The sequence below is a fragment of the Diceros bicornis genome, chromosome 15 (genome assembly GCF_020826845.1).
Source record: "Diceros bicornis minor isolate mBicDic1 chromosome 15, mDicBic1.mat.cur, whole genome shotgun sequence".
NCBI classification, from domain to species: Eukaryota; Metazoa; Chordata; class Mammalia; order Perissodactyla; family Rhinocerotidae; genus Diceros; species Diceros bicornis.
In genome coordinates, this window is record NC_080754.1 from 43,853,841 (window position 1) to 43,880,158 (window position 26,318).

General features: G+C 39.8%; 1 protein-coding gene across 5 annotated transcripts in view; it reads left to right on the forward strand.

Moving 5' to 3' along the window:
* The first annotated feature begins 3,816 nt into the window (after positions 1 to 3,816).
* The window catches only part of ZMAT3 (zinc finger matrin-type 3), a 31,102-nt gene continuing 8,600 nt past the window's right edge, over positions 3,817 to 26,318 (forward strand). For 2 of the 5 annotated variants that reach the window (XM_058556311.1, XM_058556315.1), the window contains exons 1-5: positions 4,029 to 4,286; positions 7,524 to 7,850; positions 22,071 to 22,190; positions 24,596 to 24,762; positions 25,217 to 25,317. In XM_058556311.1, coding sequence (XP_058412294.1) covers positions 7,581 to 7,850; positions 22,071 to 22,190; positions 24,596 to 24,762; positions 25,217 to 25,317 — 658 coding nt within the window. In that variant the 5' untranslated portion in view covers positions 4,029 to 4,286; positions 7,524 to 7,580. The other 3 variants (XM_058556312.1, XM_058556314.1, XM_058556313.1) reach the window with 3 other exon arrangements.

Below are 26,318 nucleotides of genomic sequence, written 5' to 3' on the forward strand. Positions count from 1 at the left end.
TCTGATGATTTAAAGAAAGAAGTAGATCTGGAAGATGTAATGTGTCGTGGCCTGGGAATGAGAGTAAAGACTGTGGAGTCTCAAAGGATGATGCAAGTTTACACTCCAGAGGGATCTGACCTGACAAATTGCATCAGTCAGAGAGGGCTGAGCGTGTCTCTTCTTTCTGATTTTGGGTATGGCATGAAGATTTCTGGCTTAGATTCCCCAAAGCCTCAAGCCATGACACAAAAAGTGTGTTAGACCCATCTTCTTGGTAAATAAATTAATACAAAACGTACATTTTCTTAGTATGGGATTTAGCATAATGAAAATAATTATCCTTGTTTTAATAAGAGAGTTTCCTCCTGATAAATTCAGAGAGTTTCCCACATAATAGTTATACCAAAGAGACAACATTCCTATGAAGTACCACTGTCAGGTACTATAATCCCTATTATAGAGATGAAAAAACAGAAATACCTCATTTATTCATTTATTCATCCATTTATTCAATTAACCATGGTGATACAAATATATTAGTTATGCTATATCAGGTCATAATACTCAAAAGTGCAAAAAAATTCTTTTTAAAAAAATATTTGAACTCATAACTAGAATATACAACTATGTACTGGGGCTGTGGAGAGTAAGGAAAAAAAAAGAGAGAGGAAGATTGGCAACAGATGTTAGCTCAGGGCCAATCTTTCCCAGCAAAAAAAAAAAATATTGAAATTAGTCTCAATGCTTAGATCTTGTTCTTTCTAAGGACAGAAAACCTAGTTTAGCCAATTCCACATGCATTTCTGTTACCCAAAAATTTCTCTTCCCCCACAAATCATTTCTGGTTAAAATGTAATCACTTTATAATGATCTGACTCCCCTTGTTCTTCTGAGGGTAGCCTCTAAATTCTTTGGGTGGGAGGATAGGGTAGGGAGGGGTGGGGAGGCAGGTGGCATGGGGAGACGTCCAGTTTTCAGATCCAAACACCCTTGGCTTTGGCCTCAGAAGTTGATGTCCACTTTTCGGTTGCTTTTGGATCACTGATCTATGCACTCAGCTCTGTCCTTCCTCGTTCTGGCCTCTAGGCCTTTCAACTCTCCACAATCCTCTCTCAGCCCCTCTGAATGGTCTGAATGGGGGCATTGCTCTGGCTCTTCATGCCCAAAGACTTCATGCTAACATGTTCTCTGTTGGCTTATTAAAGACAAACCCTAGGATCTTAGTTGCTTTTCTGATCTCCCCCTAGGAATACAGCTCAGATCTCCTCCGTCTCTAGATCTTAAAACACACCTGGGGTTTCTATTATTTCTATCTCCGTAGCTTCTTTCAAGCTAATCCTAGGGACTGTGGGGTGAAGGTACAAGGCTCTTCTTGGGGATACACACCAACACTTCTAGGGTGAGAAAATTGCTTCCCCTGTGTTTGTGGCAGATCGTGTTATTGTTTACAATTAACCCCCCCACCCCCCGCCCCGTAAGAAGATTAGAATCCATGCCCACTGCCATGTGATTTGCCTATGGAAGCAGTAGATTTCTTCTCCACTGACTTAGGGTTTGATCATATGAAAGGCTTTGGCCAGTGGGTGTGTCATGACACATTGGAGAAGCAGCTTTAAGAGGCCTCAAGTGTTTCCACCAGCTCTCTGGCTCTTCCTACCTGCCACAAGCATTGCCAAATCCCACACAGGGGCTTCTTTGGCCTGGGACCTGCAACAAGAAGACCCATGCAGCTGACCCACAGCATGGAATACAAGCAAGAAATAAACCTTTGTGGCCATAAACATTGAGCCACTGGGGTTGTCTGCTTTCATAACCATACTGACTAATACATTGTTTGTGGTCTAATTTCTTCTTTCAGATCCTTAGGAGCTGAGACTCATGATGTACAGCTATTCCAAACCAAAACCTCTGACTTATGAGACTATTTTCACCGCTATGAGCTTCAAATATCTATTAAACAAACGCCTGAGAATTGTCTTCTTTTTTCTCCCTGAGGCAGGGAAGGAAATGCCCTAGCTGTCTGGGAAGAGTATAAGACCAGGCGTAGGGGACATGAGAATGCATATGTGTGTGCAGAGCTAGAGGATGGGGTACCTCAGCTAATATTTCAGATTTTTATCCTGACATACAAAACTGCATAAAACAATAAAATATAAAATCGAAAAACTCCAAGACACATGTCTTTCCTGCACTCGAGGAGTTTGTAGGGCAGATCAGTCATCTCTTTGAGTAACTATGATACGGGACAACAAATATTAAGTGCGTCATCAAGGTGTGCAGAGAAAGGGTTACGGGAGCTCATTGAAGAAGAGGCCTGGAAGGATAGGTAGGATTTGGAAATGCAGAGATAGGGGAGAAAAAGCGTTTTGTACTCAAGATGTAGATCAAGCTAAACCACAGAGGCAGGAAAGTGAGTGGCATGGATGGGGCCGTTTACTCAGTGAGTAAACGTGAGTGACTCTGTTTGGTTCAATGTTTAGGAGACTAACGGGAGGTCAGGTTGGAAAGGTAAGCTGGGGCCCAGTTGTGGTCCTAGCTAAAGAGTGTGGAATGTGAAATGGCTAAAGACCAGGAAGAGAAAGGGCTGGAGAGTGGATTTCAGCGGCATTTATTATTTTAAAAACAATGTGGCAATTTAAAATTTTGACACATAAAGTATGTGTACATAAACAGCTGGAGAATAAATTCAGAAAAATTGTTTTCTACCTAGGCATGATGGATTATTCTCCCCAAATGGCCTGTGTACATGAGCTGCGTGTGTATGATTGCTAAACAATCATTGTATTTACGAAGTTACCTCTGGAAAACAATCAACCTGGTTTGTTGGTGATGGTATTGGATGGTGTGTTTCAGCCAAAGAAGCAGCCTTTATTTCCTGCAGGAGTTTGCCTGCTACTAGGGCACATCTTGCTATACATGGATCTCCTTGACATTTTAATTAATGGTTAAAAAATAAGTACACAACGATGTGAATGTACCTAATGGCACTGAACAGTGCACTTAAAAATGGTGAAAATGGTAAATTTATGCATATTTTCCCACAATAAAAACAATAACCAGCAAATCTTCCTAGAGGAGAATTTACAAATTAACAGAATTTCAGAGCTGGAATTTCCTCAGCTTATCTCTCAATGTCAATCCTGAAGGTGTGGAGGTTGACTATGAGGGGATGTGACATTCTAGAGTTAGCCAATCTCTTCTTGGTCTTTCCTGTCTTGCAGGTGATGCTCCATGGGTCAAGAGGACATCTTCTCTATCTCTTGCCCGCTTTAGAGTAGGGGAGAGGGTAAGGGTGTGTGTATATGTGTGTGTGCTCTACTGTGATTGGAGACCACTGAACAGCCAGCCACTCTCTTCTTTCTCCATCCTGGGGAAAGGCGCAGTTTAAAGTTTCTGCCCAGCAGTTTAAAGGATCTTGGACATTTTGGCAGCTCCATTCAGCCGCCTTAACCGGCAACCAGCAGACTGAGGGCGGGGCTGGAATGAAAAAGGTGCGGATCTCAACGACAGGAGATGAAAGTTGCAAAAGCTCTGCCCAGGCTTCTCCTCTGGATCAACTTTCCAGGGTATGTGATGAACAGCTCTTAGGACCTGTCCGCTGGGATTGCCGGTGGTGCATCCTCCTTGTGACTGGTGCCTTTGTCCCCCATCCCCGCCCCGCGCCCCTGCGGTCGCCGAGCTCGCACCTGTCGGGCGCGCACCCCGCCCCGCGGGATGCTGGAGCGCCGCCGCCGCCGCCGCGGGGCTCGCTCTGCCACGCACATGCGCAGTAGCGACGCCGGGCCGGCGCCTCCAGTCTCCTCCTCCGCCGCCTCCCGGTTCCGCAGTCACTTCCTGCAGCTGTTTCCCTGTGGGTCCGGTTGGATTGACTTTTGACAGTCAATCTTCAGCTGCGGAGGGGGCTCGGCGGGGGCCAGCCGAGAAAGTTGCGGCGAGGGAGGCGGAGTTGAGCCGGGCCGAGCCGGGCGCGCAGGGCGGACGGCGGCGGGCGTCCCGGGCGGTCGCGGCGCCCAGACTCCCCGCGCGTCCCGGGGGTTCCGGTAAGTGCGGGCGGTCGGGAGCCTCTGCGCGTTAAGGACGAGCCCAGGAGCGCCGCGGACCGGCAGTTCCTGTCTGATGCGGTCTCTCCACCTGCCCTCCACGTGACGCGCCGGAGCTGCTTTTATTTATCTGTTTGTTTTTGAGCCTTTCACCTGCACCGTTTGGATCCTCTGGGCGTGCAGCTGCCTTGGCCCTCGCCCCGGCCCCCGCCCTGTGGGAGACGGGGATTCCATCTTTCGTGATGGCATCCTTACGGGAGTGAGGTGCGTGTGTGGGTGCGCTCGTGTGTGTGCATGCACGTTTTAGGAATGCAAGGTATATGTGGGCGATGCTGAAGTATATGTAGCTTTGATTCAAACATGAAACCGGTTCCCTAGGAATTAGGAACCGTCATAGCTGAGACTGGAAAACATTCGCCAATTCACCAAGGCCTCTTCTCTCCCAGGTTCCTGCGTTCTTTTGAGTCTTCCTTATATGATATACCTTGCCTCGGCTGATTATTTTTCTGTTTTTCTCTTTCTTATTTCTTCTTGCTGCGTTCTGATGACCTCTGAATAATGCTCACCGTCTCTCCCTCATTTCCAGAATTCTCAATTACAGACTTCCCCAGTTTGCTGAGGTGCCAGTAACCTGTTCCTTTATACTGTTCTCTTTCCTCTGTAGATTTCTCCAAATGAGAAAATGATTGTCTTCAATACAGTATGTGAAGAGTAGGCCCCAGTCCAGTCATGAAAACTATGCTATGATCATTCGTTTTTTTAAAACAGGGTACACCATGAAGCTTTGATTTTCTTGATTGTCCCCTCAAGCCCTTCCAAACCGGGACATTAACCACCATAAATCCTTCATTTATGCCACTTCAAGCATCAAATTGAATGGTTTCTAAGATCTGAGGATTATTTTATTTACATCAGCCAACAAGTTAGTTTCATTTAATCTGATGCCAGCAGTTGAACGGGTCTGAGTAGCATATACTTTGGGTCTCTCTGTGTGCTACCATTCATGCTTTCACTGAAGGCTTGGTTTTATTTCTTTTAGATTTATATTTTATGCTAATTTTTGTTTGCAAGCGTAGGAATACCTGATGTAATTGTCATGCACAGATCTTTTTTGGGAGTTGACATTATCATTTTGATTGTTAAAACATTACAAGAAAAAATTTTGGCATATCTAGCTATTCTTTAAAAATTATAAAGATAAAATGTGATAATGCTTAAGTCTACTTGGCGAGAATTTTTTCTTTAATTCAGGAGATTTTATCATTCTGGAAGGAGGCCTTCTTGTATCTCTGTGCTTTGAGAAGGGCCTTAATTTTGATAGAAACCTGTAGGCAACACTGGGGGAGACACACGCTGGAATTTCCTCAAGTGGGAGTGAGCTTTCATAAAACAAGTCCAGGCATGTCTAGGCAATTGGTAGCATTTGATTTTTTTTGTTTATATTGCTGATTTCCTTTACCCAGATGTTTTGACACCCTTGTCTACCGTTTCTCTACTGAACTGGCAGCTTGTTTGTGGCAATTTGGTATCAGTATGTCTCCGTACAGGTGATATGGTAGACTTTTAACATTATCCATTATTATAATTAAATAGTTAAACTTTTTAAAAAAGTAGTCTTTGTCTCCTTAGTTTTCCTTTTTAAAATGCCCATATTGATCTTTGCTTTCTGAATGTCTTTGCTTAATTTAATTGAGAAGAATAATATAATTATAGAGAACCTGACTTTTTAAATGTTCTAAATCTGTGTTGCTTTTTTGTGCTGAGAGATACGGACAGCATACTTCTGCTTAAGGATAAAATAATATTATTGTTTTTCTGATTATTGTGATTAATGAGAGGTATTGTTAAATACTATGACTAATAATTTATGTACTTTGCGCTTAACTGTATTATTTCCCCATTGCACTGATATCCTCTGCTGCCCCCAGACCCTGAATTTAGTAGAAGGGTTGTTACTTGATTGCAATTTCCGCATGTGTGTACTTATTAAATGTGATAAAAGAGACTGTTACTTTTGCAAAATTTCCTTTAATTTTAGTAAATCTGTTGTTATAAAATGTATACATTTCTATTGCAGATGGAAAATTTCAGCAGCTTAAAATAGCTACATCCTATTGACTAAGAAAAGAGGTTTTAATAGTACTGAGAGGAGAAGGAATAGTAGATATTGAAATAAGGATTTTAATTTGGGTTAATTAAAATCATGGAACTCGAAGCATGTGCTGTGGTTCATTTTGAGCTAGGGTTAGAAGATGCCGTCTGGGTGGGAGGCAGGAGACAATCATGGATAAAACTGAAGAAGGATAGGAACATACTGGGTTTTTTCTCAGAGAGACAGAATAGAGACTATCAGTTGTTTAATTAAAAGGGGAAAGGAAATAGCCTAAAGACTGAGGAACTGCAATTATATTGGAGCTTATGGTAGTATGATCCATTACCCGTTGGACTTTTGTGATACATTATTTTGTGCAGGTAATTTACCTCTAAGGGAGAGAAAATATTCTGAATTTTTAGGGACTCATGAATATAGTTTAAGGTTATATGAGGTGGACTTCTAAACCCACGGGCCTACATGGAGCAGGCAAGTAACATGAAAACAGGCAGCTAGCTGAGTGCAGGCTGGAGAAGGCAGGCCTGGCTACCAGGGACAGTGTCTCTCAGCACTAACTAGCTAATTGTTGCCCATGTGGGACCTTGGGCCAAGTGTTGGCAGATCATCCTTTTATCAAGAGAAGCCATGAATGTTGCTGACTAATTCAATTTAAAAAATGAAAGCAAAATAGAACAAAACACTGTATATTCCAAACAGAGCACATCTGTGGCTACGTGTGGCCTTACAGGCTGTCTGTTTGCAACCTCTGCTGTGAGGCGTCATTGGCTCAGCTCTTTAAATATTACTAGACGATCAGAAGGTACACTTTTATTTATTTTTGTCACATTGTAACTCTGAGTTATTTCTAGAGTTCCTTGGTATTTTAGCTAGCTCTAGAAGTTTTTTAAGGATTCCGAGAAGGGATATTCTTTATTTCACTCTTTTTGATTTTTGTTGGATGGAAAGACTAGTTTGGATGGAAAGGAGACGTTTGCTAAGGTTCTTAGCCAGTGACGTTTTTATCTATGCATGATTATCATCAAGAGTGTTTAAATGTAAGTGCGCCTGAGGGAAGGGGTCTGGACTAGGTGACCTTTGATGTCCATTTCAGCCTTGTGACTTTTAGATTTAATTAGCCATGGATGCAGTGCTATTAATGTTCATGGGCCAGAGGGACTGCAGTTGGAGCTGTGCCAAGCAAAATAAAGCCACATCTATAAAGCCATTCTCAGTGGAAGAGTGTCGTGTCAATGTGGATTAGCAGACAGGGGAAGCCAGCTAGCTGAGGCAAAAAGAAAGACGTCCCAAAGACGGTTTGGGGAAGTAGAGGAAGGGGTCAGATGGTGTGGTCATTTACATGTTGTATTGCTGAGGTTATATTTTTGAGTATTTTTTTGCTGTTGATTCAGATTTGAAGACCTGACTTCTCATCGCCCATTGGAGCATGCCCAAGGCTTTCCTACCCAATGATCCTCTTGCAACACGCCGGGCTTCCTCCGCCTAAGCGGTCCTCATCCTCTCCTCCTATGTCAGTGGCCGCCAGGTCTACAGGAACCTTGCAGCTCCCGCTGCAGAAGCCTTTTGGGCAGGAGGCTTCCTTGCCTCTGGCAGGGGAAGAAGAGTTACCTAAGGGAGGGGAGCAAGACTCTGCCCTGGAGGAGCTATGTAAGCCCCTGTACTGCAAACTCTGTAATGTCACCTTGAACTCAGCGCAGCAAGCCCAGGCTCATTATCAGGTAAGGGAAGAAAAGAAAATCAGGCGTTTAGTGGGAGAACATTTTAGGGCTCTGCCCATTTCAGAGTTCTCTCTCCAGGTATGACCTGATTGTGCCTGGAATTATCAAGATGGCTTAGTGAACAACTAAGTATTAGTTTGTTTGTTGAAAAGCATAGTGTTCCTACTTTAAAAGAAAGCATCACTTTTCGTAGAATGGGGTCTCAACCTCCTGTACTTAGCTGTGTGGCATTTGATAGCTTACCAGTCATTGTAGGCAAATGTAAGTCATCTAGGCTGGTATATGAACCTGTGATCCTAAGGGAGAACAGGTATTTGAAACGTGATGTACCAAACTCAAGTCAGTGCCAAAACTATTTAGAAGAATGAGTATTATAAATGTTCTCTTCCAGCTGTTCCAGTTTCCATCAGTTCAAGGTAATCTCTATGAATCTTATGCTTTTTCTTTCTGACCTCTAACTCTTCATATATATTCTATCACTGCTAAGGAAAACACAGGTATCTTTCTGTAAATGAGAATAAAATGACATGGGAGTATTGAGCCTTACCCTTCATTCATAAGCAGCAGACTCTGATTTTTTTAGCCCGTTAGTGTGAATGGATAATTATTTCCAAGATTTAAAGCTTTCACCTCTATGTAGAATAGCTAGTGGAAAGGACAATTTTAAAGGCTATCATAACCTAAGAACAGTTAGAAAATTGAATTTTGGCTAGAAAGAGAGGGTACAGTATTTCTTTTTATTCTAGTTTCTGTCTAAAATTCTGTTTTCTGTCTAAAATTATGTAATTTTCTTTTTGGGAGAAAAAAGATGTGAAAAACAATCAAGGACAAATGCCACTGAGTGAAAGGCTGTCTTGTGGTTCGTCATTGATTTGACTATTTGTTCTCTGCATGAGTATCTACAATAAGACAACACAGTGGTAGAAAGATGACTTACAAAGGTATTGCTTCTATTGTGCCACTATAACTTTCTCCAACTTTAAGTTTAGTTTAAGTATTTATTCTGGGTATAAGTGTGTTTTGTTTTGATCCGAAAGAATGCTAATGTCACTTTGTGATTGTACATCAGAAATATTTTGATGGTGAATTGTTTTCTCTGGGATTTAGGGGGAAGACATAGTATGTTGCTCCCCTGGATTTCCCTTTGTTTGGGTTTGTTTTGCCCTCAGGTGCAGAGAGTTGAGTTAATTATATCTCTCAGATCTTGGCACATGTCATTAATGGTTCATAAAGGCATCTTCTGGTTTTATTTTTCCATTGTTTCCCTTTTCCCCACCCCTCACTCTCATTCCCTGTGTGTACCACTCCCCACCACAGTGGTTTGGTACAGGGTCTTCCTTTGCCTGCTTTACCATTCAAGTGGAGTCTGTTACGATGATCTATCCCAAAGCCAAGACTCATGCTAGCTTTCCTCTTCATTTATTCCTGTGGAATGTTCAGTTTTATAGCCTAAGACTCACTTTGAGACATCAAGCCTAAAGTTTTGGCTTTTAGCTGTATAAAGCCTATAATAAATTGGTAATTTGGGAGCAAGCCCATTTGTGTGCCATACACATATACAATAATCCTTTAAAGAAGAGTTGTTTACTTTTATGAGGGAAAACTCTTGGGCAATGTGTAATTTTAATATGTATGCATAGATTATACATATATTTCCTGCCTTTTTTCCTGCTAATATCAATTTGTGAGTCTATAAATGGATGTGATAGATGCTTCTAGTTCATGCATAGAGAGAATTCAGTTTGAGCAGGGTTATTGGATTATAAGATGTAAACTAGATAAGAAATAGAATCAGCATTTATTTAGGTTTTTTCTTTTATTCTACATTTGTGTATGTGTGTACTCTGAACTTTTTAGTTGACAAAATTTTTTTAATAATTATACTTAATTTCAACTCCCTCAGTGATACAGTAAATACATAAATTAGAAAATATAAGAAAAAGGAAGTAAAATTTAGATAAATTCCTCAATAATCAGAATTTTTAAGTGGAAAAGTTGGAGGACAACCTCTTATAGGGAACAATTTAAGTAGCCAAGAACTAGGCTAAAGATAGAGCTAGGGAAAAGAAGCAGCAAGTGGGTATTAAGAAAGTAGAATTTAATGGAAAAATGAAAAGTTTGGGTGTAATAAAAGCATGTTTCTAAGAGCTTAGAAGCAAAGATTTGAATGAAACCCATGTTACTGGTAATTCTTAGAGAGGGTGAAGTTTTTTACAGGGAAACAAGGCAAGCAGTTAATGTATGAAAGCACAGAGCAGTTTCATTAGGATAGCATAGAAGAAAGATAATCTTAGAAGTGAAATCTGGATTTGAGCAAGATAGAAATGGTCAAGATAAGAAGAGTGTGGATCAAAGAGTAGATCAGAATAATAAACAATCAGAGAATGAACATCACCTAGAGGTGGGTGAACTAGCACAGAAGGAAAGCATAGAAATGTTAGCCTGAAACGTGTCAAAGGCCACATAAAGGATTCATAAACAGGCAGTTATTAAAAAAGGCTAGCAAAGACAAAGGTAAGATGATGAGTAAGGCTTACCAAGAACCAGGAACAGGCAGAATGACAATGATTGCAGACTAATAAAACTTGATGAGATGATGGAAGTAAAGTTTTATTTCAATTCTAAAAACCAGAATTGATATAGAGTGATACTATGACTGCAAAATCATTATTTCAGTTGTGTGCGAGATAAAAGCGGTCAGTGGTAGCCTGTTTATAAGCTAGAAACACATTCGTGTGAAGTGATAAATCACTGTGATTACATTACTCAAAACGTTTCAGTCAGTTGATGCCATTGTTGAAATCGCAAAGTTTCAAATTGCCCAGGGTATTGTAAACAACCCTTGGTCTGGTTTGAGCAGTGTTACCCGAGAGTCTGGCTGTACACGAGAGTCTGGCTGTATCATATTCCAGTAATCCAGGACACACAATGGAAACTGCTCAATAAATACTTCCCTTTAAGCCACTACCATCTTTCCCTGACATTCTGATGTTCCTAAACTGGGGCTGCTTTAGCAATGACCCATGTGTATCTGGTCACCACAGATTTAGTTTTATTCCCAGTACTTTTTCACCCGGACACTCTGCTTCAAAATATCCTTGACTGTTGTTGTATTTTTAATGAGGTTACCTATTTTTGCAGTCTCAAAATTATGGCTTTAGTTATATCTTAATTTAAAATAAAATCTTTGGAGGAAAAACATGTCTTCATTTTATTAAAATCTGTCTGCAGGCTTCAGGTTACTTAGGGCAAGCCTGGCATGGAGTAACACGACACTGTTTCAGCAGCATAATGCCCAGAGGAAGAAACACTTGAGGGTGGAATATCATTGATAGAAATAAAAAAAGCAAAAAGCATGGATAAATTTTGCTAAGGCATCCTCAGTTTAAAATAAAGTCAACCAGTTTATCTGCTAATTTGTATTTCCATTTAAAAAAACTACTTACTTGAAGTGCTACTTCAAGTAACTCATTTCAAAGTGAGTACTTTGAAATGTGCTTGAAGTACATTTCTAAAATTTGTCATAAACGTAGGTTTCTGTTTGCAATATTTAGGAGCCACATAACAACTTACCATATTAATTAGATTAATTTGAAAGAGAGACAGAACACAGGTAAAAAAAGTGGTTCTATGATAACTAAATGTGGTAATCTTAATTCGTAATGCAGAGAATGCAGTTGATGTTATCCCCAAATTTAAAGTACTGATTTGGCACATGCATTTTAACATTGATCACTCAGGTTTAGATGGCATGATCAGCAACTCTAATCTCAGCTAATTTTTATGTTTTCAAAATTCTCCCATCTGATTGTTTTCCAAAGGAACTTGCAGTGAACTGAGAATGGTCAAAATACCATTCATTAGGGGCCAGAAGCTCTAAATGATCCTGCCATTAGCTGGATCTCACCAGCTTTCTGCCTCCCCCTCCGAGTCCACCCCTCCCTCGTTTCTTCTTATTTCAGAAGAAGAGATATCGCTTCTTCTGTCCAAAGCTGATTCCTCACCCTGTGCTCTGGATTTCATCACCTGTCATCACTTCTTCTCCTCGATCAAATTAAAAGCAGGCTCAAGTTTTTTCCATATGAATAAAAATAGCAACAGCAACCTTCCTTTTACTTTTAATCCCCCTTGTTGCAACCTTTCTCATCTCTCCAGTCCCTGGAGATCTGCCGGGTGTAATTGTCCTCTTGAGCTCTTCATTTCTCATTCATTCCTCTGCACACTGCACTCTGGTTTCCATCCCAACATTCTACTGAAATGGTCCTTTCCAGGGTCGCTTGTGATCTTACAGGCCAAATCTAGCTCTTTCTCACTTGACCTCTTTGTAGCATTTGCCACTGGTAACAGCTTCCTCCTTAGAACACTTAAAGATATTTTTGTTCAAAATAATGCCTACAGAACAAAGGGCTTCTAATGAAAAGTATAATCGTCTGTTCTCTCTTCCTTACTCATCCCCTACCTTTTCTTCTTCATTCTCCTTTCTGCCTCCTATCTTGGGTTGGCTAGAGTTTTATTTTGACACTGTCAAGGTTGATCACATTTTTGTTGATTCTGTAATCAGATTAAATTCTCCATGCTCTATTTGCAGGTTGATTCCAGTTGTTGAAAATTGACATTCAACTTTTGCATTATTATGAGTAGGGAAAGAGTGTTCACTGCAGAGCTGTTTCCTTCTCTGTGTTTCCAATTTCATGATCCCGTGCTGCTCAAAAGAGATGTTCAAATGGATAACTCTTTCTTTTTTCTTTTTCTTTTTTTTTGCTGAGGAAGATTTGCCCTGAGCTAGTATCTGTTGCCAATCTTCCTCTTTTTTTTTGCTTGAGGAAGATTAGCCCTGAACTAACATCTGTACCAGTCTTCCTCCACTTTGTATGTGGGTCATCATCACAGCATGCCTGATGAGTGGTGTAGGTCTGTGCCTGGGATGAGAATCCGGGCCACCGAAGCGGCGTGGGGTGAACTCAACCCCTGGGCCACAGGGCCACCCCCAGATAACTCTTTCTTGAATGCCACCAATTGCTCAGAGTCATGTCCATTTTAGTTTGTTTCATATGTGGATTATAACTTTGAAATAGCTTTTTGTTTTTCTTTGAGTTTCTCACACTTGTTAAAAAAATATAGGGAGAAGAATCTTAGGCCGTTTTCAAAAGCCATCTACTGGCTTCTGAATCTTTCTTTTTATTGCCTATAATCCATTTCATCTATCTGCCTGAAACCTACTGATTTCTTGTTCTAATTTGGACTAGTTTCACTTTTGGATCATGACTTCATTGTGTATTTCCTAGAGTTTTTAATTGCTTTTCTTTTTCTTACATAATGTGTCTTTGTAATAGCCTCATTTTTCCCCTCCAAACTCTCAATCACACTCAATATTGTGTGGAATTCCCTTTTCAGCCTAGATCCCTCTATTCTCTTGCTCCATTTTCAACTGGTTGCCCTCTGGGTTGGCTGCACAGCTGTCAATTTTGAACTTCTCTTCATTGCTCTCTGACTTGGACTACTATTTTCTAAATGTACATGTTTTCTTTTTTCATCTTACTTTGTTGGAGTGCATCTTCACATTACTTGCAGGAAGAAAGAATAAATATAAATGTATATTACAACGTATCTCTCTATTTAAAATTTAAAACAAAGTGAGGGAGTAATGGGAAATATGTTTTTCTGAGCCCTTGTATGTCTAAAAATGTCTGTATTGTGTTTTCATTTCAGTTCCAGGTTGAAAATGATTTTTCCTAAGAACGTTAAAGGCTGTACTCCATTGTGTGTGTGTTGGTTTTTTTTGTTTTTGTTTTGTTTTTTGTCTTCTAGTTGCTGAAGAGAAATCTTATTCTGATTCTTATACCTTTGTGGGTGACCTACTTTAATTTTGGGCTTTTGTTTTTTCTGAAAGTTTTTCCGCTCTCCTTTTTACCTTTGGTATCTGAAATTTGACAATGATGGATGTGTTGAGGTATCTGGGTCTTTTTTCATTTGTGCTGGTCAGCAGTGGTAGATCCTTTCAGTTTGCATACTCCTATTTCTCCTGAGCTCTGGGGAATTTTCTTTGATACTATTTCCTTGATAATATTCTTCTCTATATTTTTTCTGGTAATCCTATTAGCCTTATCTTAGACTAGCTGGATTGGTTCTTTATATTGCTTATCTCTTCTCTCTTTTATCATTCCTTTATTTTCATTTCTGAGAGGTATTCTTGAATTCTAACCGTATATTGAATTTTTTTGACAATCATATCTTTAATTTTCAAGGATTTCTTGATTTCTTATTGTTCTCTCTTCTAGCATCTGTTTTACAGGATATTAGTTAAGAACATGAATGAACTTTGGGTTCAGACTAGTGTTCAAATTGTAGGCTTACTAAAGATGTATAATATTGGAAATATTTCCTAACTTCTCCATGCCTCATGAAGATGATGATGATACTAGTAATACCTGCAAGTTAGTATGTATAAGACATTTAGAACAGTTCCTGGTAGCTGAGGTAGTCATTAATACTGTAGAGTTGTCCTAGAGTGCAGTGGAGCCTGGTGGTTTGGGCTCTGGAATAAGATTGTCCCCATCTGCCATTTACTTCTGGCTTTGGACAAGTTTTATTTTATTTTATTAACTTTTTAATTTGACTAACTTTTAACTTACAAACCAGTTCCAAAAAGAGTAGAAAAATTCCTGCATGCACCTCATCCAGATTCCCCAAATATTAATATTTTACATAACTACAGAACAATTATCAAAATGAGGAAATTAACACTGGTAACATTAACGTTATCTAATTTACAGACTGTTTACATTTCGCCAAGTGTCTACTGATATACTTTTTCTGGTTTCAGGATCCAATCCAGGATGAAATTTTGCATGTAGTTATGTCTCCTTTAACCTGGACAGGTTTAATTTTTCTTTGCTTTTTACAATCTGGCAGTTTTTGGAGAGTTGCTTTGTCGAGTGTCCCAGTTTGGGTTTGTTTGATGTTTTCTCATGATTAAATTCAGATTATGAGTTTTTTGGGCAAGAATACCACAGAAGTGATGTTGTGTCCTTCCCAGTGCAACATATCAGGAAGGACATGATGTAAAAATACATTGCATCACTGGTATTGTTAACTTGGATCATTGATTAAGGTGGTGCCTGTCAGGGTTCTCCTTTGTAAAGTGACTGTTTTTTCTTCTTGTTTTTTCATAAGTATCATGTGGGGGAGATACTTTGAGACTATGTGAATGTGTGAATAGTTTTTTTCTTCCTTCCACCTTCAGTGTGGTTATGTTATTCATTTTTTTCATATAGTTAGGTTTGTTTCTGTTTGTGTTTTATTTTGGGTCCTCCCCAATCCTTGTTGGCTTTGATTCATTTTCTAAGTCTGTAAAATGTTAATATAGTTCTAAAAGTTAGAACTATACAAAACCGTATGGTTACAAAAGTGTCACACCCAACCATCTCTTTTAGTCCATTCTCATTCCTCTATTATTTATACATTTTAAAATGATTGTACTACTCTGTTTGGCTATTTAATGTTTTACTATCTGGTTTATCAGTTTTTAATGATATCCTGGCTTTTGCCTACTGCAGAATCAATGAGCTTATTTTGCTTTCCTCTTTCCTTTTTCTTTCCATTTTTGTTGCATTATTTCTGTTGTGTCATAATGTGCAATATTTGAACGTTAATCTTTCACCCTCATCTCCACCTTTTATTTAGTCTTTGATCTACAATTATGTATATGAAAATACTTACCATCAGCCCTTTTGCTGAAAATTTTCCAGTCAATTCTCGATTGAATGAAGGTCTAATAGATTCCTCAAGAAGGACTTATGAATGCTGAGTTCCTAAGGTCTTGTATGTTGAAGAATGTTTTTCCATAGTCGTGATACTTGGTACAGGGATAGTTGGCTGGACATAAAATCCTTAATTCATACTTTCATGAAGTTTTAAAAAAGTGTTGCTGCATTATTGCCTTGTTTTGCATATTGTAGATGCCATTCTAATTCTTTTGCCTTTGTAAATTACTTGATCTCATTGCCTGGAGAGCTTGAGGACTTGTTTCTTTTTCTTTGATATCTCATACCTTTTAAAAGATATACCCCAGATTTGGTTGTTCTGGGTTAATTTTCCCAGATACCTGGTATACCTTTTCAATATGTGGATTCAGGTATTCATTTACTTTTGGACAATTTTGGACAATTATAGTTTCAAATATTAGTTCCATTTGACTGTTTTGTTTTTCTTCCTCAGGGAGTCCAGTTTTACATAAGTTGTTCCTTCTCTACTTATCTTCCATTTCCATTGCTTCCTCTCTGACCCTTTTAAATTTTTTCTTTATATCATTTTTATTTTCTTGATTGCTTTTCTTTCTTGAGTGCCTCTTACTACATTTTTATTTGAGTCTGTTCTCCTTTGGCACTTGTATTTACTCCTTGTTTTTGATGTGATTCTCTTTTTCTTTCCTGGATTTAATTACTCTTCGTTTCTCACTATGTTTTGCTCATTTTTCTTTGTACATTTTGAATTGCTGATTTAAGGTGATTTTTCATATCCTCAAATTCTTGTTTGAGTGTATTTAATTCAATTTGAAGTGCTATCTTAATGGTTTTCTTCTGTTTCATGTTTTTTTCTTGGGGAGGTTCATTTGCTGAGATGTGTTGATTTTTTTTGGCAGTAACTTTGTAAAGACTTGGTTACTTTTCATCTGTTCATTTTGTGAATTTTGGGTGGTTTATGAGATTCTTAATTCCATGGCAACCTCTTCTATAACTGCAGCGAAGTCCAGTTCTTTAATAATTTTTTTTTTTTTTTGGTGGTTGGGGAAGGTTTGTATGTGCTCTGATTTTTGTTTTGTTCTTTTTTGTCTCTCAGGACACCAGCTTTTCCTGTTTTGCTTCTTTTCCTCTCTCTTCACCTCCCAGTTGCCAAAGGGTGCCTCTCCCTTCTTTTTGCCTTTTTCTCCTCCAGAAGCCTCTTTGAAGATAATCACTTCAGATCATGTGTACATTTAAGTCCCTCTCCAGCAATCAGTGACCGGATCACGCTTTAGTATTTACAACCTTAGGGGACCTGCTTTTTCTGGTGGGGGTTATAAAGCAATTTTAGGTCTGCTGCTAGCTCCCTCTTCTCTCTTTCTTGCAATTTTTGTCAGACGGCGTTTGCTTACTGTGAAGGCTTGTGGCAGGAGCGTATATGGTTGCTCACTGGGATTTGATGTTTTTTTCTTTTTTACTTACAGTTATTTTGAAGTCTGGGCATTCTGTGGCTTCTATTTGTGTGGAGGGCATGGTGTCTGTGTAGTTTTATTTGTTTTTCTTATTGTTCTGTATTGTTTGTAGAAGATATATTGGGAGATGCAAATCTAGGCAGCCACTACCTGTCTATCTGGAAGCTCTTGGGCAAGTTTTTAACTCTCCGAGCTTAGTTTCCTCATATGTAAAATGGGGATAATAATTATACCTACTTGATAGAGATTTCATGAGTATTAAATGAGATAATATTTATCATAAAGTATTAGAACAATTCCTGTCACATAAGTGCTGAAAAATGGTTAGTTGCTGTTGTTATCATTATGTGTGGATGCAATATCTGCTTGAATACTACTGTGGTTACTGCTTTGGAAGTAAAAGACCTGATTCTATCTAAAGTTGACCCCTCCATAGTGCTGTGTATCTCATCTGCTTCTGCCTTTTCATGGACTGTACTCCTGTAGCCATGCTTTAGCTCCTGCATCATCTGTTCTTCTATTTTTACTGACTTCTGTTGTCATACAAACAAGCCTAAGTAAAACCCATCTTTAAAAAAATCTTCCATTGACCTGTTTCCCCCTTGCACTCTCTACCCTATTTCTCTGCTCCCTGTCATAGTAGAACTGTTGTAAAGGGTTGCCTACACTGGTTGTCTCCATTTTCACATCTCCCATTCTCTCCCTAAGCCACTCTGTATGACCATTTATCCCCTACTCCTCTCCTGAAATGGTCTTACCAATGTTATTCTTTTTGTGAGGAAGATCAGCCCTGAGCTAACATCCGTGCTAATCCTCCTCTTTTTGCTGAGGAACACCGGCTCTGAGCTAACATCTATTGCCAATCCTCCTCCTTTTTTCCCCCAAAGCCCCTGTAGGTAGTTGTATGTCATAGTTGCACATCCTTCTAGTTGCTGTATGTGGGATGCGGCCTCAGCATGGCCGGAGAAGCAGTGCGTCGGTGCGCGCCTGGGATGCGAACCCGGGCCGCCAGTAGTGGAGCGCACGCACTTAACTGCTAAGCCACAGGGCTGGCCCTTACCAATGTTATTCTTGATTTATGTCTTTTCAAATCCAAGCATTACTTCTCTGGCCTGACCTGGTGAATTACTTGCTTTTTTTGTTATTGGTGTTTTAAAATTATTATGAAATACTTTAGACATAAAAAAGTATTAAAAATAAGGTAATGAACCTGTGTATTTGCCATCTAGCTTAAAGAGTGAAAATTATCCATTCAGTTGAAGCCCCAGTGTACTTTCCCAATTGTAGCCACTCTTGTGCTCCCAGATGTAGCCACTATACTGAATTGGTATTTATTGTTACCCCACTTTTTTTGTACCCTTGCTACATATGTGTTTTCCTATATCATATGTAGTTGTTTCTCCTATGTTTGACCCTCATATTAAAAAGATTATTCTTAAATGTCTTCTCGTGTAACTTGCTTTTTTTATTCAACATTTTGTTACGAGAATCATTCATGTTGCTGTTGCGTTGCCCTAGAATGTTTATTTTCATTATAGTATAGTGCTCCATTGTATGAATAGAGTACAATTTATCCATTATCTTGTAGTTGGACACTTAAGTTGTTTCACTTTTAAGTGGTACAAACAGTCCTTCTAGGAACACTCTCATAGGTATCTCCCTATATGTATGTTTCCGTTTGGTAATACCTAGAAGTAAAAGTTCCTGGGTCATAATGTATCTAAGTAGACTCTTCTTTTGAAACACATTGTTCTAGGCTTCCATGATGCTACACTTGTCTGGTTTTCATCTTATTTCACAGGCCAGGCCTTCTCAGTCTCATTTTTGAATCCTCATTTTCTATTATACTGTATGATAGTGTCCTAGAGCTTTGTCTGGCTCTCTTCTCTATAGTCCCAGCTTCTAGCTCTGATCTACTCTAATTTATCCTCCATGTTGATCCCAGGATGATCTTTATCAAATGCAATCTGATCATGCCACTGCTTTTCTTAAAGTCCTTCAGAGGCCCCTTACTGCCTCCAAAGTCCAAGTTCTGTGTCATGGACAAAACAATTAAGGATTATGTATATCAACTCCTCCCTCTTTAGAGGATCCTGAAGACCATCTCTCCAGCAGGCAGGACCTTTGTTCACACTATTTCCTCTCTTCACAGTTTTCTTTCCCCTCACTCCTTACATGCCTGGTAAACTTTTGCTTATTTTAAAAGATGACTCAAATGTCCCCCTTTTAGGAAAGTCTTCCCTGACACATTCAGGCAGAAATGAGAAATTGCTTCTCTATGCTCTCCTGGCACTTTGTTTCTTATTTCCATTGTAATACTTGATTCATTTAGCCAACAAATATTTATTGATTGCCAGCTATATGCTAAAAACTGTTGTAGAAATTGGTGATAAAACAGTAAACCAAATAGACAAGGTCTTTTTTTCCAAGGAGTCTACATTCCAGGGGGTAGGAAAGAGAAAAAACAGGTAGAAAAAACAGGTAAACAAACAGTATTATTTTAGATAGTGATAAGTGTTACTATGAAAAAATAAAAGCAGACAGTATGGCAGTGTGCTGGAGAGTGCGTGGGAGGAGTAGGAGGTGGGGGATGAGTGTGACACTTCAGATTGAGTGAGAAGTTGTTTGAGTTGAGACCTGAAAGATAAGAAGGAGCCAGCCATGCAGAGATCTGAAAGAACATTCCAGGCAAAAGGAACAGCAAGTACAAAGGGCCTGGAGCTAGACTGAGTTTGGCATGTTTACAGAACAGAAAGAAGGCCAGTGAGGCAGGAGCATGACGAGCAGAGGAAGGAGTGCTGTACGTAATAAAATTCAAGAAGTAGACAGGGCCAGATCAGGTAGGGCCTTCTAGGTAAGATCTGTCAATTTTATTTTAAGTGTAATGGGAAGCCATTGGAAGATTTTAAGTGAGAGAGTGACCTGATCTGATTTATGTCTAGAATTATCACTCTGACTGAGATGAGGAGAGTTATAGGGGGACAAGAGTGAGAACAAAGACCAGTTAGGAGTTGTTACCTAGTGCATGTGGAAAACGTTGATAGCTTGGATGACTGTGGTATTTGTAGTGTCCATGGAAAGAAGAGGAGTGACTTTGGATATATTTTGGAGGTAGGCTGATGAGACTTGCTGATGGATTGGATGTGTTGGTTTTAAGGAGGAATGAAATCAAGAAAAGGACCCCTCGACTTTTCTTGAGTAACTGGGTGGATGGTGGTACCATATACTGACCTGTCGCTACCTAGTGGTGGTGGTGGCAGTGAGGAGAAAGTTCTGTGGTGGAGGAATCATAAGTTGTTTTAGATATTTTAAGTTGGATATGCCTCTTAAAGTGTGGATGGCAAGAAGGCAGTTGGATATATGGCTCTGAAGGTCGGGGATTGTCTTAGTCTGTTTGGGTTGCTATAACAAATTCCCGTAGACTGGGTGGCTTAAACAACAAACATTTGTTTCTCACAGTTCTGGAGGCTGGAAGTCGGAGATCAGGGTGCCAGCCTGGTTGGGTTCTGGTGAGGCCCCTTTTCCAGATTGCAGACAGCCAGCTTCTCCTTATATCTTCACATGGCAGAAAGAGGGTGAGGGAGCTCTCTGGCCTCTTTTTAAGAGAACACTAATTAGGCTTCACCCTCATGATTTAATTACCTCCCAAAGGCCCCACCTCAAATACCATCACATTGGGATTAGGTGTCAACATGTGAGTTTTGGCGGGACACAAACATTCAGTCCATAACAGGGATGGAGATAGGTAACTTGGGGAGTCACCAACTTATTGATTATATTTTAAAACTGTGAGACTGAGTAAACTAACCTGGAGTTTGAGTGTAGATGGGGAGAGAAGGCCAAGAGTAGAGCTTCAGACGCTGCGGTGTTTAGAGAATGAGAGGTGGGGAGATAAGAGGGAGTCGTAGAAGACAGTAGAAGGGAGTGTTGATTGTGTCACGCTGCTTAGAGTTGGAATACGATGAAGGCACAGGCGTGAGCACTGGATTTGACTTCCTGCAGGTCCCTGTGACCATGGTAAGAGCACCTTGGGCATTCCAGTAGCCAGAAAGGGGAACTTAGCTCATTACTTTAATTAACTGCTCACCTATCTGTCTTCTAGCGTGTACCAGTCCTGTTTCTTTCCGGGGCTTACCATATGGTAGATGGTGAATAAATGTTTGTCTACTGGTTTGAGTTTTACAATGCAGTTTAAGGAATCGTATACTATTTTGCCCTCGTTTAGAATGCATTTAGACCACTGACCCACCAGTTTGTATCAGTTCAAGGAATATAATCACATGAATAATAACTTAAAATACAATGAGAGAGGTGAATCCAATTTCATAGAGGTGCACGGTGCATCCTGAAGCCATCGTGCTATAGTGAAAAAGCGCCTCGCTTTGGATTTGGAAGGCCTGCCTCGGGTCTGCTTCACTCCTTGCCCTGCTGGAAGTGTCAGGGGGCATGTCCCCACACTGTCTGGATTGCAGTTCCTCAGCTGTCGTATGTGGATAATATTAACAAATTCCTCTTACAGGATTTTTGTGCGCAGCAAATGATCTAATGCACATGAGAGTCCTTTGTAAGTAAAAAGATACTCTGTAAGTGCTATTTTTGTAAAAATAATTGGATTATCCATTTCATTACTGATGTATAAAGTAGATTAGATCAGAGTCTCATGAAATTCATATTTAGGCAGTGGCATCTGAGTGACAAGTTGAAGGAGGACACAGATCACTGGAAAATGCGATGCTTTTCCAGAAATATATAGGAAATTAATTTCTTTCAGCTTTGTTCCTTTATCTTTCCCAGATAAATTTAATCATGCTGTTAGAACCAAAGAGTAGACTTTTTTACTTGAAGGTCTAGTAATTGAATCTTGCTAGTGGTCTGTTTATCCCAGTGTTACATTTATCTGAAAGAATAAAATGTAGTTAGTATTGATTCTGGTTTTTTTCTTTTCTATTTTTTTTTAGTGAATACATTGATTAACTCAATTTGGCAAATTTTCCTCAAGGTGATTACTCATTTCATTTTACTTCTAGGGTAAAAATCATGGTAAGAAACTCCGAAATTACTATGCAGCGAACAGCTGTCCCCCCCCTGCCCGGGTGAGCAGTGCCGTGGCAGCTGTGGCCGCCCCCGCTGCTCCAGTCCCTCCGCAGGTGAGACACGCGTACATGGGTGGAAGCTGTCCTATGCGCAGGTGGTCATGGGTGAAGTGGTGGTCCATGGGCCCATCAGGGTATATAAATACTCCTGAAAGATTTTACTTGGTGCTTTTAACTCCTTGAACTATTGTTCTGGATTTAATGCATGCCAAGATCCATGAACCTTGAGATTTCTCACTGGCTTCGGTTGTGATGCATCAAATAATGAAAGAGAATTGTTTCATGAATCTTGATGCATTTCTCAAAATTCTAGGTTAAATGACCCTGAGTGTCTAGGCTAAGCCCTGAACGAAAAGAGAGATGTTTAAACATTTATATCTTTATTGCAGTTAATCCCATTTACTTTGTATTTTGCCGTCCAGCAAGATCAGTTTCTTGAGGTTGCCCTTTTCCTACCTCTTGCAGGCAGAGAGCCTGCGTAAGCTCTCTCTGGACTTTGGTATATGACACACACTTGAAAGCCAAGTTCCTTTCACTCTAGAAGATAGAGCAGGTGTTTTAGGCAAGATAGTCCTGCACTTTAATAGCCTCTGAAATATGGATTCTACTCCTTACCCTGTCTTTAAAGTATTGTCTGTCCCTAGAACAATACAATGGTCATAAATAATAACTTTAATTGAGTACTTAACTATGCCAGGCACTCTGCTAAGCACTTTTCATGCGTTACTTCATTCGGGGCTGGAACTGGGGTGAGGTGAGGGATGCCCTTGACTTAGGCATAAAATTTAAGAAGGAGTCAAAAACTCAGTCATCAAGATAAATATTTTAATGTGATATTTAAAAAATTCAAAATTAATGTGAAAAAATCAATGGTGAGCAAAACATCAAAAGCTTACAGACAGGTATTGCTGATTTTCCGTCTGCCTCAGGCTGTAGTGTGGCTTGGCATGGCACTGTTACTGCTCCTGTCTTTATTTAAAATTTTGATATTTTGTTTTCATTGATTTTTTTTGCATTAGGTTGGATTTGTAAAAATATTCCATTAAAATATTACTTATCTTGATTGCTGAGTTTTTTGATGCTCCCTTAAATCTTGTGCCCATGGCCACGTGCCCGTCTTCCTCATTCTAGTCCTGGGCCCTGATTCCATTTAAAGCTCACAACGACTTAGAGGTATTGGCTTTATTACTCAGTGTAGTCCATGGGCCAACAGCATCAGTCGCACCTGGAAGTTCATTAGAAGCTCAGGTAAGCTAAGTAACTTGTCCACGGTGTTACACGATTTGTAAAGTGGTGGAACAAGAATTTCTTTCTATGTTAGACCTCTACTCCTAACCAGCACGGTATAATTTTATTTTTCTGACTGTCAGTTTTCTAGTACTTCAAGTTTGGATAGCAATACCAGCTGTTCCTCTATCCTCATGGATTTGTAGGGTAAATGAGATGTGTTAAAACAGTCAATCAGAGGGCAGGAAAATACTCAGAGAGTTTCAGGTGGAGTGGTTGTCACAGAATTAATTCCTGAAGGCTGCTCTAGAGCTGGAGGGCTGCTCCCTGTCGGGACTGTTTTCAGCTGGCTCTGTCCTTCTGGGCAAACTGCCTTAGCCTTCTTTCATAGCATAGCACTTTGTGGTTCTTGAAGACAGCTGTCTTGTCCCCAGAAAATCTTCTCTTCCAGGTGAAACAGTGTTATTTCCTTTAGCTGGTCCTGATATGATATGCTTGCTAGACTCTTTCTTGTGTGTAATATTATCCTCTAGCCAAAATCTAGTTTGTCATTTTTTGTTAACCCAACAATATTTATTGAGTGTATACTATCTTCCAGGCACTGTGTTAGGTTTCTCTTAATTTGTTGTTTCCTAACGTGAGTACGATGGTCTGGATCTGCTGGTGATTTTTCTCTAATTCTATTATATCTGTAGCTAATTTGTAGACTCTCTGAGGGCAGGGGCTCGTTTTTTAATATATGTCTATATCCCTCTGTATTAGGTAGCAAGCCCGGTAAACAGTAGGCGTTCAGTAAATGCTTGTTGGTGGATTCTGGGCAGACTTTAACCTTTCTGGTAATGTGATGTTAGGCCTTACGTTTACTGCCCTAAATCTTCCATGGTGGGTTTTTAAACTTCTTTTTTAAAAATTTCTTCAATGGAGATAGCAGTGAGCCATTCATCGGTATGATACGTAGGTGATGGTCATGCAGAACCATGATTAAGTGTCTCCTAGCCTGCCTGCTTGCTGTCCTTCCTTCTTTTCTTCCTTCCTCCCTCCCTCCCTCCCTTTCTTTCTTTCATTTTCTTTTCTTTTTCTGGAATGAATTAGTTCCTCTCCTTATAAAGCTGAGTGCTTGTGGTTGTGCTATAACCTTGAGTTATTTTTCGACTCTTAGAAGGAACTTTGAGGAGAAGGAGGGAATAAACTCCACGTTTTTTTAACCTTGTTTCTTGTGTCTTTGATGTCAGATGGGCTCCTTCAAGCCGGGAGGCAGAGTGATCCTGGCCACAGAGAACGATTACTGTAAGCTCTGTGATGCCTCCTTCAGTTCCCCGGCTGTGGCTCAGGCTCACTATCAAGGGAAGAATCATGCCAAGAGGCTGCGGCTGGCAGAAGCTCAGAGTAACTCGTTCTCGTAGGTATTGCCGTTTTCTCTGAGGCCAAAGTGTTGTGTGAGACTGGCTGTCTTTAGAGAAAAAGAGTTGAAAGGGATCCTTGTTGAGAAGTCTCACTTTTAAAATTTCTTTTCTCTGGGCCAGCCCCGTGGCTTAGTGGTTAAGTGCGTGCGCTCCGCTGCTGGCGGCCCGGGTTCGGATCCCGGGCGCGCACCGACGCACCGCTTCTCTGGCCATGCTGAGGCCACGTCCCACATACAGCAACTAGAAGGATGTGCAACTGTGACATACAACTATCTACTTAGGCTTTGGGGAAAAAAAAAAAGGAGGAGGATTGGCAATAGATGTTAGCTCAGAGGCAGTCTTCCTCAGCAAAAAGAGGAGGATTAGCATGGATGTTAGCTCAGGGCTGATCTTCCTCACACACACACACACACAAAATGTACATATATATATAAAATTTCTTTTCTCCAGAGAATCCTCAGAGGCTGGTCAAAGGCGGACCCGGAAAGAAGGGAATGAATATAAGATGATGCCTAATAGGAGAAATATGTATGCAGTACAGAATAATTCAGGTACTCTGTGGACTTCCATATATCTTGGCTACATTCTGCAAATGGTCTTCTTTATTTTTATTTCCTTTAATGGTAATAGATAGCCCTGCGAATTTGGAGTTAGGTATTGTTTTGTTGCATTTGTCTAGTGGCTTTTCAATCTGGTTTTTATTTCTGGTCATATTTATTTATTTCCCATTTAGTATATTATTTATGTTGATTTTAAACCATAGTCTGTGTTTTAAGTTCTCTTATCATAGTCCCTTTATGTTTCTTCTGATATTTGCCAGCTGAGAAATGTAAAATGCATTATAAAAATGGGTTATTTGGTTTAAAGTTGCACCACGTTAAATTCCCGTTTACTGGAGAAAATAAAAAAGATTATAGCAGTGGTCTTTAACCAGGGTAGTGAATAAGAATTACTTGGGGAGTTTTTATAAAATATACATGCCTAGACCATGACTTAGAGATTTTTAATCAGTAAATTTAGAGTGAGACACAGACGTGTGTGTTTTGAAAATGCTTCCCTCAGGGATTCTGATCTACACCTTCAGTTCAGAACTACTAGTTTATAGGAATGTTTTCTGCATTTTCTGATTATCTTCAGTAGGGAGAGTAGGACTGAGTAGTCCCTCATCCTCCCCCTGCCCCAGCCTCCAGTGCATACACATACCAGCACAGGTCATTCATGTGAACAGTAAAACAAGCAAAAAACAAAAAAAGTTACTTGGAAAGGCAAGAGAAGCATAGAAAAAAGGGACGTATAGAAAGCACAGTGTAATATGATTAATAAAAGTCTAAACATATATCAGTAATTACAGTAAATGTAAATTTACTAAAGTCCCAGTTAAAAGACAAAGATTATAGGATTAGATGAAATGAAGGAAGCTGAGATAGCTGTATTAATATTCGATAAAATAAACTTTAGGACAGAAGGCAGTTTAGACTATGTTCTCTGACCAGAGTACAATTTAATGAAATGTCAATAACAAAAATATAAAAAACCCCACAAAATTTCTATT